Raw genomic sequence first — 15,692 nt, 5'->3', positions numbered from 1 at the left:
TATCCCAGCATCTATTTTTAACCTATAATCTTATTAAGTTATATTTCTATTTATTTGTCAATTTCTGCTCCTTTGAATCATTAGCCTTCGAATAAAAAAAGAGACCTCTTACGTGCTATATGTATTTTATGTTTGCTCCTCAACAAAATGTTCAGAAATAGAAAATGTGCCTTAAAAGAGCATTACGATGTGTACATGGCCTTTGTGAGTGACTTCTTTGATACAATGCAAAGTTCAAAATCAAAAGCTCTGTGTAAATTGTAAAACTTTTTTGCCTCCTTCCTTACCGAAACACATCTGTAGTTGAAGTAAAAGAATGATAAGTTTAATGAAATTCATCAGTGTCACAACCTCCATTTTATCAAAGATAAAGTTTTACTCTGAAATGGTATTACAATATGATCAAATACCAACTATGAATAAAAGGTCCAAATTCAAATTAACCTCAGTGGAGGACAATGCCCCAGGCAAAACTGGAGGATTTAAGCATGTGATTGTAGAATACTGATAAAATGTTTCAAATGTGTTCATGTTTGACTGCACCAGCTTTAGAAATAGCTCCTTGGTAATACACTTGGTCTGGGGACTTTTTCCCCAAATGTCATTGCCTTTAGGCAGCATTTTTTTCCACAGACCTCACTGAATAGGCACTTTGTGGTCCTGTTCTTCATTTCTGGCACTCATTATTCCAATTTTCCACTTTTTGGCTAGCTTCTGTCACGATGTAGGTTCCCAGAAGCATGAGGAGGATGCAAATACGGAATTTGATAAAAAAAAAAAAAAAAAACAAAGACTGTAGAGAAACAACAAATGGCTAAGCTACAGTTAGGAAAAAGCTAGAAAAGACGATCAAGTGAAAAAAACAAACAAATTACTAGGTACAATTTACATAGAACTTCACATGACAACTTCACACTTCACAACTTCACACTTCAGATTGTATATGTAGTTAGTTAGTTAGTGGAACTTATATAATGTGGCTAATCAGTTAAAACAGAATCAGGTAACACAAACAACATAGTCAATGCAAGTGACAATGAGAGAAGAAATTCAAAGGTGTGTATGACAAGGGGTGCAGTTTGTATGTGTTTCTCTCACTGTTCTTTTTTTTTGCAGGAGTGCCAGAGAAACCAGAGATCAACGGTTTTATGAAGCCAGCCATGGAAGGAGACAAGATCACCCTGACATGTGTGACTTCGGGCAGCAAGCCAGCCGCAGACATCAGGTGGTTCAGGAACGAGAAGGAGATTAAAGGTAGAGACCCGTGTATGAGTCTAATTTGTGTTCAATCATCATCAATCAAGATATTAAATCATGCTTCAAATGAATTGTTGCATGCATTCGAGTTTGGCTGCAGGTAGCACTCATATCTCATATCTACAAAAGCAGTACACTTTTCAGTAGCAAAGTGGCTTAGCTAGAATCCGAAGGTGTATCAAGATCAATGTATGCACTCTTTTATCATGTTGAATTTACCAGATTAGTTACAATCATCTTTAGATCCAGGTGAAGTTTGTCAGTAAGAAGCAATGAGTAGTTACAATTTAGTTATAGTTACAGCAACAAAAACACAGATCCAGATGTAAATTTAGAACTAGAATGAAATAGCGAGATGTGACTGTATCAAGAAAAACTCCCTGAGAAAGAAACCAGACCCAGAGTGGATCCAGGCACAAAAACAGAAGCCATCTGCTACTAGGTGAAAATGGATAGTGGGATTATAAATAATTTCTCTTCTACTGTCCACTCTGAAATCAACTAGCAGAAAGTTTGTTGAATAGATTTTCAGTATGATCACATTTTGAATACTTGTTTTCTATGGAGGTCCTAAGAGGCCATGAATAATAATATTTTTTATTTCTCGTTTTCTTGTTACCCCGACTTAAATTTCCCATGATCTCGACATAACAAACATTCTTTCCTTGTGATCAGTACTTTAGCATGACCATGTACTTCAGCATGACCATGTACAAGCACGCTGGTGCACAACAAAGGTACTTGTGATCACACCGATTTTTCTGCGATTTCGACATAAGTTGTTTTCTCGTGATCATGACTTCTCGTCATCACGGATAATAACTATTACTATTTGTGGCATGACCACAAGAAAACAACTTGCATTTGCATTTGTGGCATCTAGCAGACGCCCTTGTCCAGAGCGACGAACAAAAGCGCTTTGAGTCTCAAGCAGTGAATAAATCTACATGGGTACGCAAGATTACAGACTTAATATAAATCAGACTAAAGCTCTTGATTTTCACAAAGCAAATTGAAAAGTGCTAACTTGTGTTACAACTTGTATGGCGAGATCAAAAGAACATTTTACAAATGTAAAGTCCAGAAACTGTGAGGAACATTATTCATGACAAAACAAGAAAGAAAAAATGATGCATGGCCTCTTAGAACTTCTGTAGTTTTCTGAATGTAGGTAAATAAATCTTATTTATTTTTTCACATATTCAAATGACTATTGTACACAAAAACAAGTTTTTGCATGTGGACCCATCCACAACAACAGCAAGTGAATCACTATTGAATAAAGCACAGTACAGAACAGTATTGAAGCGTCAGAATGAATCCTGAATCACTTGACAGATCGCTCCCACGCAGTAAATATTTTACTGACATTTATACTTAAACTGACTATTATAATTCTGTTCAGCATATGCTGTGACACTTCTTCGTAATGATGCATTACGGTGTATTGATGTAACATTCTTTTACAGACTTGATTTCTCTCTCATTTTTATTTGCCTTCATTGACGTATTAATAATACGTCAATAGAGCTAGTTTCCTGTCATTCATTTGTTATCCCTAGACAGTATAGTGAATAATTAGCATGGGCCGTTCTCCGAGTATTTACGCGAGCAGCATATAGACGCATATCTGTTTTCGCATATCCAGCTTTCCGTGTAGTAATCGAGCAGGTAAAAGGCAGCATAATAACTGCAACCTGGCAGCACGTTGAGTGATCGACGCCATGTTTTCTCTGCTGTGCATTCCAAGCAGGAGGCATTGATTGCCTTTGTCTGAGCGCTGTACGGTGCTCTAAAAATACAGCTGTTCTAATTTGCGACGAGACCGTTCTCCGTGCTGCGTGATTATTGCGGCTCTGCCGAGCGCGAACTGGGTGGAAGCAAAACTAAGCTGGCTGTTCATTTCCTTGTTAGGACCTTGTGCTTGAATAACGGTTTTGGGTTTGAATGAAACCTTTTTTATTTATTTATTTATTTTGCTAAACCTTCATAGATCAATTTGATTATGTCATGTGAAATAAAATCCTCGTTTTTGAACTGAAAGAGCATTCACAAGGATCAGATTAAACACACTAATTAAAAGTTTCATTTTAATTCATTGCTGCGATACTTTAATTTAAAAATGTTTAGTGAAAGGACTTGACCTATGAAGGGCTAAGCCTTCCATCTTTTTCAAGAAACATGAAAAAGAGCATGGCCATCTTGTCGTATTATTTTCAACTGACTCATGAATTGAAACAACAGTATTATCAGTGGTGGTAAAAAGCATACATTTTTACAAATCACAATGTGCAACACAGATCTAATAAACTTGGATATGGCATGTATGTACATCAGGGGGCACCAACCTTTTTGAAACTGAGAGCTACTTCTTGGGTACCGATTAATGTGAAGGGCTACCAGTTTAAAACACATTTCTGAAATTACAAATTTGCTCAATTTACCTTTACCTATTTTTAGAATAGGCCTGCGGGCGTATCATGTGGTCCTTGGGCACCATGTTGGTGACCCCTAATGTAGACTGTTCGATGATTATACCTGTTGAATCGTAGGCTATGACTCAAGCTGGTATTGAAGAATACAACGTCATTCAAACGCTCTAGTGTTCAGAGGTGGAAAGAGTAATAAAATATTCTACTCAAGTAAAAGTACTGTTACTTCAGTGAAATTTTACTTAAGTGCAAGTCAACTTCTATTTAATTACAGCAGGGGTGGAATGGAGGATTCTAGTATAGTTCACAAAAAACAAGCAGATATACATCTCAAACTAGTTTTTTAGTACATTTTATATGTACAAATATGTAAAAGGGCACGCATTGAATAACTTTCGATTCGACAGCATTTTGCAATCAATTACTGCGGTATTTTTTTTTCCGGGGTAGAATCTTTTCTACTTGCATTATTTTCATTATTTTATTTTTTTTACTCAGGAACGGATATGATTTAAAATGTAGTTCGGTTAAAGTTACAGTACTTGAAACAAAACAAACTTAATAAAATTTTAAAAAACTGATTTTAAAAACTACTTTGAAAAGTAGAAGTACACAAATAAGTAGTCAGTTACAGTAAAACGAGTAAATGTAATTCAGCACTTTCCGCCTGTGCTATTTTTAAACAAATAGAGCAAGATGAAAAAGAGGAAGAAAAAGAGAAGACTGCAGCAGAGGAGAATAAGGACCTGGTCATGGCTTGGAAAAACAGGCCATCTTGGGATGTCAATTTTGCAAAGGGACCATAAACCTAAGCCTAGCCTGAACGTACACCTAGCCTACTTGTACACTCACAGTAACTGAGTATCTCAGATGTGTTAAGCTCAGCAATGTCTTCCCAGAGAGTTTGAGTTACCATACTGTACTCCATGGTATTAAAGATTTAGCACCATGTCACATTGTTCAATATGTCATTTCAGGTTGCATTTTATGAGCTAGTCAGTAGATGTATTTCAAGGCGGTAAACACATGATACATTCCTGACACTTTCACATAATGTTCACAGGCTAGCTTTTTGCCTGTGACCGTGGTCGCATTTAAACCTCTCTCACAGTACTACCTAGGAGCACCATTTAAGACCAAAAAAATCAACATCATTGGTTCATGTAGGTCAACTTCTGTCTGGGACAGCCCAAAATCATACAATGTATTCTGGACATCAAGGGAAAAGGTATAGTGTTTATTCAAACTAGTCGTCTTTGTAGAGATACAGCTTAGAGGAGAGAATCACCGCAAGGTACGTAAGGTCCAGAAGTTGAACTTTCACGTAACCTTGCTGTCAATTTCATTTTGAATGTAATAGACATTACAATATTTCCTAACACCACTCAAATGCATCTAGTAGTGGACAGCTGGTTGGTGAATTGTCTTTGTGCAAGACTAATAAATTGTCTAGAGTAGTGACTATTTGTAGATGCGTAAGCATGTGTAAATCTTTCTACTTATTTATGGATGTATTTATTTATTACTAATGACACATTTGAAGCTTATCAGCTATAATCCCGGAATTAAATATTTAAAAGAGCAACAGGATTATACAAGCTCTAACTGGGAAAACTAGGATGGATTAAATACTTTGTATTAATTAATGTTTTTTTTTTTTTCTATTTTACACTTGGACAATAAATAAATGGATTAATAAATAAACATTTAATTTCATTCAGGTTGAAGCTGAATATATATTGGTGGCACAGAATCATAGAATCGTAATTACAGTTTGCTATTCACCATCGCAATCACAAAATAGAACAGCCTGGAACATTGTAGTTAAAGATAACATCTGACATTGGATTTAATGAGGACATGATACTTAGCTGAAATCGGATTAGATACAAACGAGATAGAGATCTACCCATTTAACTGTAAGTAATAAATATTCAGATGAGAATTCGGTGACAATGTTTAAAAAAAAACGTTATGAGAAAAAACAGGGAGATTTTACAGGTTTAAAAGGAGGCGTTGCTGATGCTGCAAATGAGAAAGCAGCTGAAATCAGCTTATTTAGTTGAAAATCCTTTTATAATACAAATGTTCTGATTCGTTGCTTTGGGTGAAGAAAATTCTTATTAACAAACGTTCGTTCTGAAGTTTTAATGAACGCCTTATGAGGGCCAGGAGTGTATTTATAGTGTGTGATCTGAAAGCAGGTGTTTCTCCTGACAGAACATCCTGTTAAGTGCCTTTTATTTGGATTTGGCTTCACTAGTTCACTTGTAATTGGAGGTGGTGTTCTCTTTAAACCTGGATACACACTCCTTTTTTTGCATGTGTATGAACATAAATAACGTGGAATGAGTTGCTATTTCCTGTTTGAATTCAGGCGTAGGGGTTTGCAGTAGTCCTCAAAAAGCTGATTTAGTGCTTTAGTTTCTAGTGTTTATCTTCATTATTGATTATTAGAATATGTGTGTATGTTTTTTTTATTATTGTGTTGTTTTTTTCACTTAAAATACATCTTATCCATCATGCATGAAAGACTAGTTTTATTCAAGGATTTATGAGCAGATGGCTTGAATCAAATTCAGGCTGGGATATGATGTGTAAATATGTGTTGTGCGGCATTGACTGTTTTTATGATGAACACACACACGGGAAACAGAGATAGATGGATTCAATAACCCTCTGATATGCCGAATAAAATGCATTTAAAAGATTTGAAAAAAAAATAAAGCAAAGCATGGTGAAAAATATGGAAGAAGAGTGTAAGGCAGTTTTGCTGAGGTAAAAAAAAAATATATGAATGCTGTCTTGAGGATTCTTGTGAGAATTAAGTAGTATAATAAGCAAAGGTGCATCCCATTTGCTCCTATTTGTCTTTGGTTTTGTGTTTGCGTGTGTGTATGTGTGTATGTGTGTGTGTGTGTGTGTGTGTGTGTGTGTGTGTGTGTGTGTGTGTGTGTGTGTGTAGACACGTGCACCCGGGTGAAGTGACAGTCTCTGTCATCACTGATTTCAGCACCTCTCCACCACACTCATGGCGTTATAAAGCCGTTTATTTTGGAGCCCCATTCAGGGAATAACAGTCACATGGAAGCAAAACACCAGCATTCTCGCTTCTATTAAATTTTCAGACTCTGAGTTGCAGGCCATCTCTATCCTCCTCTCTTTTTTTCAGTTCCCCTGTGCCTTTTACCTCGCCCAGCAATAAGTCTGTATTTTTTCCCCACTCTAAGCAAATCTTTAGAGATCTCCGAGATCAAATATTGCAGAGCGCTACTGCAAAATGCATCTTTCACACAGTCTTTTTCACACACGTTTTCACACACTCTTTGTCTGTGTATGCTTAGGTGTGTCCATGTGTTTTGCTTCTTTATCACAGTTCACTTGCAGGCAACGCTGAACATCTATTCTACCCACAGAACGAATTAAAACATTCATGCAGTGGGAAAAACCAATAAGCAATAAAAAAAAGAGTTCTGCTTAGACACTAACTCGGTGTTGCACCTGAACGATGAATAAAACATGGGCTGCGATTCTGTCCTCTATCATTCGCCAGCCGTGCACTCCTCCTCACAGTCCTCTACACAGCACAAAGCCGATACACAGAGCAATCTTAAGGACACTGGGACGTATTTGCATCAAATTCCTTCTACAGATCGAGTGTATTGCTTTTTCACGGCTATCAGATGCATGGACTTTTTTTGCACTCTACCTTAGCACGGAGCAGATTAGCCACTTGGAAAAAATATTCCACAGCCTCCCTACACAATTCTCTCTAAAGACTACAAACTGTTTCAAAAAGCAAACATGGGAGAAGTCGAGGAGGCGCACTTAGTAATTTGACAGTCCTGTAAGCACAGCGTACAACAATATGTTTTGAGCACACAGCATTGTGTGTGCATTGTGCATAGCACTGAGCTATGTGATGATGCAAATGGAGTGACTACGATTGTACTCCAGTGTAACACAATGATCCTCAAGTATATAGCACAGGGATCCTCCAGTATATAGCATAGGGATCCTCCAGTATATAGCACAGGGATCCTCCAGGATATAGCATAGTGATCCTCCAGTATATAGCACAGTGATCCTCCAGTATATAGCATAGTGATCCTCCAGTATATAGCACAGGGATCCTCCAGTATAACACAATGATCCTCAAGTATATAGCACAGGGATCCTCCAGTATATAGCACAGAAATCCTCCAGTATATAGCATAGGGATCCTCCAGTATATAGCACAGGGATCCTCCAGTATATAGCACACGGATCCTCCAGTATATAGCACACGGATCCTCCAGTATATAGCACAGTGATCCTCCAGTATATAGCACAGTGATCCTCCAGTATATAGCATAGTGATCCTCCAGTATATAGCACAGGGATCCTCCAGTATAACACAATGATCCTCAAGTATATAGCACAGGGATCCTCCAGTATTTAGCACACTTATCAGTTAGCATAGCACAGGGATCCTCCAGTATATAGCACAGGGATCCTTCAGTATATAGCACAGTGATCCTCCAGTATATAGCACAGTGATTCTCCAGTATATAGCACAGTGATCCTCCAGTATATAGCACAGTAATTCTCCAGTATATAGCATAGTGATAATCCAGTATATAGCACAGTGATCCTCCAGTATAACACAATGATCCTCAAGTATATAGCACAGGGATCCTCCACTATAACACAATGATCCTTAAGTATATAGCACAGGGATCCTCCAGAATATAGCACAGTGATCCTCCAGTATATAGCACAGGGATCCTCCAGTATATAGCACAGGGATCCTCCAGAATATAGCACAGGGATCTTCCAGTATTTAGCACACTTATCAGTTAGCATAGCACAGGGATCCTCCAGTATATAGCACAGGGATCCTCCAGTATATAGCACAGTGATCCTCCAGTATATAGCACAGTGATCCTCCAGTATATAGCATAGTGATCCTCCAGTATATAGCAGTGATCCTCCAGTATTTAGCACACTTATCCTTTAGCATAGCACAGTGATCCTCCAGTATATCAGAGTAATCCTTCAGTAAAGCACAGTGATCCTCCACAATAGCACAGTGATCCTCCTAAATAGCATAGAGAGCTTCCTGTTTAGCACAATGATAATTTAATATAGCAAAGAGATCCTCCTGTATAACACAGTGATCCTTCATTATAGCATAGAGATCTTCCAGTATATTGCACAGTGATCCTTCTGTGTAGCACAGTGTTCCTCCTGTATGTAGCACATTGATCTTCCTGTATACCCAGTGATCCTACTGTGTAGCAGTAAATCGCCTGTATTACACAGTGATCTTCCTATATAGCACAGTGATCCCTCTGTGTTGCACAGTGATTCCCCTAACACAATAATCCTCCAGTATATAGCACATAGATCCTCCAGTATACAGTATAGTGATCCTCTTGTATATCACAGATATCCTCCAGTATACCACACTGATTTAAAGACAAACAATACAATTTTCAAAATGTGAACATATCTTGACACTATAAAAATGGATTGTATGTTGCATAGTATAATGCTGCTCAGCGATTTATTCAATTCAATATTACACCTCGATCTCTTTTGAATCCACACTAATGTGAATTACTCCAAAGAGCAGACTGGGAGTGAATACAGGACAACCTGTGAGCCTACATGGAAAGCAGGACACCTTTTTCACCTCAGACTCACAAACCTCACAGGCATGTGTTAATGAGGAGTGCACGTGTGCTATTTGCGTCGGTGGGACAGACAGCAAGGGGAATAAGCAGTGACTTCATGCAAGCTAGCATCTTTCTCTTTTCCCTGAAGCATTCATCTCGTCGAATAGAGGTGGGAGGGGTGGTAGTTCTCTGTCTTCAATAATCCTAATATTCTAATGCTCATCAATCCTGGGTTAGCCAAAGCCTGGACCAGCTCATTCTGCTAGTTATCTGGAGTTTAACAGAGAAAAGAAATTGACGGAATTAGCAAATGGCTTTTAATGTACGGCTATATGTCTTGCTAGGCTATATACTTATTAGAAAGGCAAGCAGCACTGATGTACATTTAATCACATCCAGGGTTCTGCTCCAGGGTTTTGGGATCTCTTGTCCAGGAGGAACAGGGACTTTGTTGAATATATGCTTCAGTTGAATATATGCCTTTATTATGTTTTTCACTGTCAGAAATGAACAGATCAGTGCTGACTTGTGACTTTGTCTTAAAGCCAAATACATTATATTCAAGAGAGTGAGGAAAGTCATTGGCCATCACAAAAATGTAAGATGATTGTCTGTGAAAATCAGATAAGTGTATTCAAGGGGAAAAAAGATGAAAATTCAGGTTGAAACAGTTTAATCAATGCGGTTTGTAAAGGCGTATCAGACTAGACATGATGTCTTTGCAATATCAAAACAGAGAAGTATGCTTACATCAGAGGTGAAATGAGTAATCAAATATTCATATCAAGTAAAAGTGCTTTTACTTCAATGAAATTTAAAAAAAATCTACTTTAAAAAGTAGAAGTACCCCAAAAAACCCTACATAATTACAGCAAATGTAATTTGTTACTTTCCACCTCTGGCTTACACACTGTTCAGATGCCAGCAAATAACTTTTTATGCTGTTAAATGACCTAATAAAAGACTATAATACTAAGAATTTTTCAACAAAACTGAATGAATGAGTAATTGATAATTTCCCTAGCAGTATTAGCATTATCAGATATTAGTAAAGTGAAGAAATAGTGAAGAGGCCTTAGAGATAGACATGCCCTGATGTTGATGCAAATGGTGCGTGAGAACTCATTTTCACATTGCAAATAGTTCGATTTGATTATAGATATAGAGTACTTGCCTTTATTTTCGAAAGACCTCGAAAGCAATCCTTCCCACTTGGTGGTAACTAGATTTGGAAACTCTATAGCTTTACTTGTTTTTGCGTCATGTACAAATACTGAGGAAAAATTAAGATTTCCGAGCTGGATGTGTTAAATTATGACTGTGAATGGGTTTCCCAGGCTGCCACTTATCACTGTTCTTCAGCTATGACTACATATTATGTTATTAAAGTGTATCCTCTGTGGTGTGCAGTTCAAGATCTACTCTATGAGTTCTTTGTGGTGTGGAAAAGTGAAGTTAAAATGAACTCTGATTTGTTAAAATGGGCCTCATTACGATTGTAATTACACCCCAAGTGAATGTTTAATAAAGACTAGGATCTCTGAGTGTGTAGCAGCGGGAGTTTTTTGAGGCATGTGAAAGTGGCTACATTATGTGAATGACAGGAAACTGCTAAGTGTTTGTGCTGTAAAGATAGATAACAGAAACGGAGAGAGAGCTTATTAATGCTAACCTGGCTCTTTCAATCACGCTGTCACTTCTCGGGCTGATGTTAGAGCTTCCTGGCAGCAGTAAAATGCTTTGGGTGGATTAGAAAGATAATACGACCGAGCGAGAGATGAAAAGCATATACCGTGGAGCTCGTGTTTTTGCAGAGGTCACACCACCTCTGAATGAAGGAAATATCATTCATTATCACTGTTTTTATAATCGCTGTAGGTTTTGGCGCTCTTTTTATTTTTAGATGCGATCTGTTTTATTTACTCATGCTTTTATGCTTTAATGGTTTCTTGTTTTATGTTCTGCTGCTACGTCTTTATTTTTTAAATACTTTGTTCTGTATAAGCAATCTTCTGGCTGCCACTGAGATTGTGCTTCTGAGCTGTATGAGATGGGATTATGGGATTAATATCTATGGGATTAATATCTAAATGAGTTTTAGATATTAGAGGAAATTTTGAGATGTTCTTTTTTTTTTTTTTTTGCCATATCTGTAAGTTTTTGAATTAAATGTCATACTAAAGCAATATGCATCATGTTTATCTATGCTTTGATGGAGCTGATTTTGGATGTCTCATTACCCAAAGACTCGTTACATATGCTAGCTAGCATATTTTTTTTATTTAATCAGAAAGAGATTTATTGCCAAATATGTTTGCACATACAAGGAATTTGTTTTGTGACAGAAGCTTATAACATAATGACAAAAACAACAACATACAGATCATTTAAAAAAAATTGAATATAAGACATATGTATATATAAATGAACAAAAATGGACACAATTTCTATGTACCTGTAATAGTATGCTATATAGATGGAAAAGAATAGAATTAGGTGTAAATGTAGGCTAGCATACAAATATTAGCTAGGCTACCTTGATAAGAAAATTAGCTAGCCAGTTTTCTAGGCAAACAATAGCTAGTTAAGTGAGTTGGCTGTCTATCTTTTCCTCAGCAAACGTCAGCCAGTTGTTAGCGTCCTCTGTTTTGTAGTTTATGGCTTTCATTTCATGAACAAAGACAACTTGGATAAGTGAATAGAAAAAATATTGCATTTGTAACATACAATTAGGGACTTGACAAACAAGAGAAAATGTGATGTATGCTTTATTTCATAATCCAGGTTTTTAGAGTTAAATGCAGGCAAAGTTAAAACGGGATAATCCATAATCAAAAATGAGGGAAACAGACAAAGATGAAAACTAAGAGTCAAACACAGAAACCTAGTAAACAAGGCTCTTGTCAAACGAAAGAAAGTTAAATTGTAAATGCATTGTCATGGTAATCTAAATACCACATGTTGCAATCTTTGTCTGTTCTGGATAGTATGTACGCCTGTAGGAGTAATACGCACATTGCTGCATATGTACACCAATCAGGCATATCTTTATGGCCACTGATGCCTGCGTAATATTGTGTCGTTCCCCCTTTTTGCTGCCAAAACAGTCCTGACTCTTCGCGCAATAACAGCTTCAGCAATTTGAGCTACAGGAGCTTGTCCGTTGGATCGGACCACACAGGCCAGCCTTCTCTCCCCATGAAGCTTGTCGCCACTTTTAATAGATACTGACCACTGCAGACCGGGAACGGCCCACAAGAGCTGCAGAGATACTATGTCCCAATCATCTAGCCATCACAATTTGGCCTCCAAACTCGTTCTTATCCTTACACTTGCCCATTTTTCCTGCTTTTCGAGGACAAAACTTTGTTTACTTGCTGATATTTCCCACCCACTAACAGGTGTCATGATAAAGAGATTAACTCACCGGTTATAATGTTAGAATGTCATAATGTGTGTAATATGTGTCTTAAATGAATCACAAGGCTCTGGTGTTTAATAAAAATAGGCTGAATGTAGACATTGGATATTAGGTTTTGTCGTAGTTTGTATCATTCTGCTATGGGAAATCTAAGTCTAAAATCCGGTGTGTTTATACACTTCCTGACATATCACACCATATTGATTATTTAGCCAACGATAATCTCCATCGTAAACAGATTCACCAGAGGTGCATGCAAACAGGTGTAATAAATGTATTCGGACAATAAAGAAAGCTAGTATGAATGTTATGGGCTGTGTAAGAGTTTGATATTTTTTGTGGAACAGGTTATTATCTCCTCTCATTCGCTCCCCCTCTCTCTAGTGGAGGATAAACTGGTTGACTCTGCGTGCAACCTCCTTCCCTCCTGTTGATATGAATGCCTTGTGGTTGGAAATGAGTATTTAAATTCCAGTCTGCTTGCAGCTAAAATGAAATGCTAATCTTTCGCCTTTTCTTCCACCTTTCCCGCCGCTCTCTGTGTTGACTTGTGCTTTAGCTGTATCTCTGAATGGCAGGAAAATCTGGTGAGGCGAATAGCTTTAAAAAGTGAAATTAGCACTGTGAAAGGGGGCTATGATTTGCACTAGCTTGTATCCAACTACGAATATAATTTTCAAATGCAGTGTGTGTTTGATAAAGAATGGCATTTGCACACGCATTTGTGTGTGTGCACGTGTGTGTTTTTGTGTTTGTTGGACCAGTGTTACGAGTGTTGGTGTAAGTGTGTGACACCGTGTTGATTTCCGTTCATAAATATTAATGTAAAACATGTTGACCTTAATTTTGAACCTGTCTGCGGGCACCTATTTTGAGATAGATTGAGAGATAAAGCAGGAAGTCAGACTCCTCCATTATGCAGATGAATTCCAAACAGATGGATGCTTTGGTGATTGGATGATGTATCATCATATAAGCAGGAGTTTTTTTATTTATTTATATTTAAAATCATCAAATGGCAGAGAAGCTGTTTCAGTGCTGTGTAAAAATCCTGAAAATTATGTAACACGATTATTGCTTTTTTTGGGTTTTCTGGTTTCTTATGGTTTCTTAGAGATACAGTAGTTAAAATATAAGTTCAGTTAAATCAAAAGTGCTTCCTTAGAATTTTCACTTGAGTAAAAGCACAAAAGTATTTGCCTTAAAATGTACTTAAGTATCCAAGTATCTTAAGTACTATGATTTATTATGGCTATAATGTCATAATTTTTGTCTCAAGACTCTTTGCTTAATCAACACAGTTTATGTGAAAAGACTCTAATGTTACTTTTTTACTTTTAGCACTCCAATCTATTAAAATCTAAAAGTCCAAATTTATGATGCTGAAATTTAAAGTCACATTCTGTTTGATTTCTGTAAAGCTGCTTTGGGACATTGACCAAAAGTTTTTTTTAATGAAAATGAAATTTTTTAAATAAAATTGAATGAAATTGAATTGTAATAGCAGATAAACCTCAGGGGTCGTCAAGCGTGGCTGAAGGCTGATATTTCAACCAGGCATTAGTCACTCTTGTTTTCATTTGTTTAAATAGTTTATCTTGGGCTTCAATTTACTGTTACAGTTGCCTCTTTTTCCCGAAAGGAATAAAAGTCTGAAGCCACATCAGCTTCTTGCTGATAAGATTGAATACCCCTGTTCTATAACCTCTATCATTTTACCATAACTGAGAGGGTCATTACTGATTGTGGTGCTTCAGACAGATGATATAGGCAGAATGAGTAAGTAAAGATATGGCTCGTGCAACTTTGCGGAGAGAAAGTGTGGAAACTTTATGCTGAAAGTGAGAAGTGGATCATTGGTTGATTTTGTTGGATAGGTGCAGTTTTAGTTTATCTCTGTATTCTGGCTTGTGGCAATTGTTATGTTCAATTCATGTAGATTTAATTGAAACACAATTTATTAACAAGTAGGAAAATACCCTAATGTGTAATGTCTTGTCTTCATTCACTATTTTCCAAATAATGGTACATGATTTTTTGGGGGGGATTTAAACCCTTTTTACTGTATAAAAAAAAAATACACATACTGTACAAACTGTATGTATATGGCATGATCTATGACATATTTTTTTACCCCACAGAGAAAAGTAGGTTTTAGGTCTTAGATAAAATACCCCTTGTTAGGTAGCAACATCATTTTGTGAATGCAAAACAATGCTTCTCTTGTGAATTTTATATAACATATTTTAGCGTCCACACTTTTCCCTCCACATGGACATGGCTGATTTGACATGGCTGATTTGAGCTGATGGTTGATTGACAGTTTGTAGGCAATCACAGGACTGGTGTAAAAGCAGACAGACAGGCAGGTTTAGAATCTACATAAGTACTTGAAATTCAGTGCAGACATCATCACTTTAATTTGCATTTAGTAAAAAAACATACATTATAATTTTCATATAGTAGATTCTGGATGCTTAGTATGGACAGTTTACTGATTAAACTTTCGCATTGCTTTAGCTACAGAGACATTTTTGTATTCTACCCAACTCTATTCCATCAAACACATAATATCCATTCTTCTTAAATGGCTTTAATCTAAGGAACAGTGTGAGTAAATGACGTCTATTAACACGATTTTAAATCATTATGACGGGCGTCCGGCAAATGCAATAAATGTAAATGTATATCAAGCATGCATTAGACTGCTTTGTAGGTCACATGCACCACTAAAGTCATTAAACCACACCCACATTTAAATGAGCTATTCATACACCAAATACCTAAAGAATACCGATATACTTAGTACAGTTCATTTTATTAATATTTGTAGCATTTTTATGGTATATGTTTGGAAAGGGCTTATAATTTGATGAGCCGCTGTGGCGACCCCTAACGGGAGCAGACAAGGGCTTATAAATT

At 36.9% G+C, this 15,692-nt stretch overlaps 1 protein-coding gene across 3 annotated transcripts in view; it reads left to right on the top strand.

Moving 5' to 3' along the window:
* cadm2a (cell adhesion molecule 2a) overlaps positions 1-15,692 on the top strand; it is a 360,034-nt gene that overhangs the window by 321,627 nt on the left and 22,715 nt on the right. For all 3 annotated transcript variants that reach the window (XM_046861230.1, XM_046861229.1, XM_046861228.1), the window contains one exon: positions 1,117-1,254. In XM_046861230.1, coding sequence (XP_046717186.1) covers positions 1,117-1,254 — 138 coding nt within the window. The remainder of the gene's footprint in view (positions 1-1,116; positions 1,255-15,692) is intronic.

The sequence above is a fragment of the Silurus meridionalis genome, chromosome 11 (assembly GCF_014805685.1).
Source record: "Silurus meridionalis isolate SWU-2019-XX chromosome 11, ASM1480568v1, whole genome shotgun sequence".
NCBI classification, from domain to species: Eukaryota; Metazoa; Chordata; class Actinopteri; order Siluriformes; family Siluridae; genus Silurus; species Silurus meridionalis.
This window is presented reverse-complemented; position numbering and strand designations above follow the sequence as displayed.